Source organism: Bison bison, unplaced genomic scaffold, assembly GCF_000754665.1.
Source record: "Bison bison bison isolate TAMUID 2011002044 unplaced genomic scaffold, Bison_UMD1.0 scf7180017863885, whole genome shotgun sequence".
Classification (NCBI taxonomy): domain Eukaryota; kingdom Metazoa; phylum Chordata; class Mammalia; order Artiodactyla; family Bovidae; genus Bison; species Bison bison.
In genome coordinates this window covers 754,506-755,858 of record NW_011494457.1, presented here as the reverse complement: position 1 = coordinate 755,858, position 1,353 = coordinate 754,506, and the positions used below count along the sequence as shown (strand labels likewise).

The following is a 1,353-nucleotide window of genomic DNA, read 5'->3' as shown; positions in this document are numbered from 1 at the left end:
CCCCCGCCCCCCCCCAGCCACAGCCAGAGCTGCCGCCAGGTCCGGAATTTGTACTTGTCGCTAAACAGGAAGCACATCTCCGGGCTAGCATAACGGGAAGCAAGCGGCGAACGGTAGCTGTCATGCCCGCAGGCCGCCTCCCGCCCGCCACGGTCACCCGCCGCGGCCATCCCGGGCTCTAGACCCCGCCGAAGCTGACAGGGTCAGCGAGGGCGGAAGGGGAAATCTGAGGGCGGGACTTCCTCCACTTGGTTCCACCCCTGGGGTTTCCGGGAGACCCGAGCCTTCAAGGCTGCTGGGTTTAGGCTCTTCGCTGCTGCTGCTGCTGCTGCTGCTGCCCCGAGGCTCCCCCGTCCCTGGGATTCTCCAGGCAAGAACACTGGAGTGGGTTGCCATTGCCTTCTCCAATGCATGAAAGTGAAAATTGAAAGTGAAGTCGCTCAGTCGTGTCCGACTCTTAGCGACCCCATGGACTACAGCCCACCAGGCTCCTCCATCCATGGGATTTTCCAGGCAAGAGTACTGGAGTGGGGTGCCATTGCCTTCTCCACGTAATCTCATTAAATCCATGTGAGGGTCCTGAATTGTTCAGGTATTGTTAAATAATACACTACTCTCCAGTGCGGAGTAAGTGCTCAATAAATGCCCGCCATTATTCTAATCCCCATTTTTCAGGCATGGGGAGGTTGACCGTCTTGAGATAGCTCGTGTGGATAGAAGGGCACGAGCTAGGAGTTAGGGCAAGAGCCAGGAGTTAAGTGTAGGGGACAGGCTCCAGGCTCCCAGTTCTTACCAGATTCAAATGTATTCTTTCCTTTGTGCTACAGATGCAGGAACCTGGTAGGCTGCAGTCCATGGGGTCGCAAAGAGTCGGACACGACTGAACGACTTCGCTTTCACTTTTCACTTTCATGCATTGGAGAAGGAAATGGCAACCCACTCCAGTGTTCTTGCCTGGAGAATCCCAGGGAGGGGGAGCCTGGAGGGCTGCTGTCTCTGGGGTCGCACAGAGTCAGACACGACTGAAGCGACTTAGCAGCAGCAGAAGCTACTATATTGCTTTGAAATTACCTTTTTTTGAGTGTCTCACTATATGGGGATGTCCATTTTGAATTCTCAGCTTGTTGGTTGAGGTCGCCACTTTCCCAGTAACCATAAGACTTAAGGGATATTAAAAGTTCTGATTAAATCTCAAGATTTGCAAGATCTCATCTTTGACAATAACTTCTGTCACCTTTCCATTTCTGCTGTTTTTTTCATTAGTTACTAAAAAACGGACGGCCCACCCCTGTAGTGTTCTCCCTTCCCACCTCAGATTTCATATAGGCCTCTTGTAACTCTCACCAGAGTTCA

General features: G+C 52.6%; 1 protein-coding gene across 1 annotated transcript in view; it reads right to left on the bottom strand.

The window, feature by feature from the left end:
• Positions 1-311, bottom strand: part of ADSL (adenylosuccinate lyase) — a 17,112-nt gene extending 16,801 nt beyond the window's left edge. The window contains exon 1 of the mRNA XM_010833744.1: positions 17-311. Within this exon, the coding sequence (XP_010832046.1) occupies positions 17-170 (154 nt within the window). The 5' untranslated portion in view covers positions 171-311. The remainder of the gene's footprint in view (positions 1-16) is intronic.
• Positions 312-1,353: the final 1,042 nt, after the last annotated feature.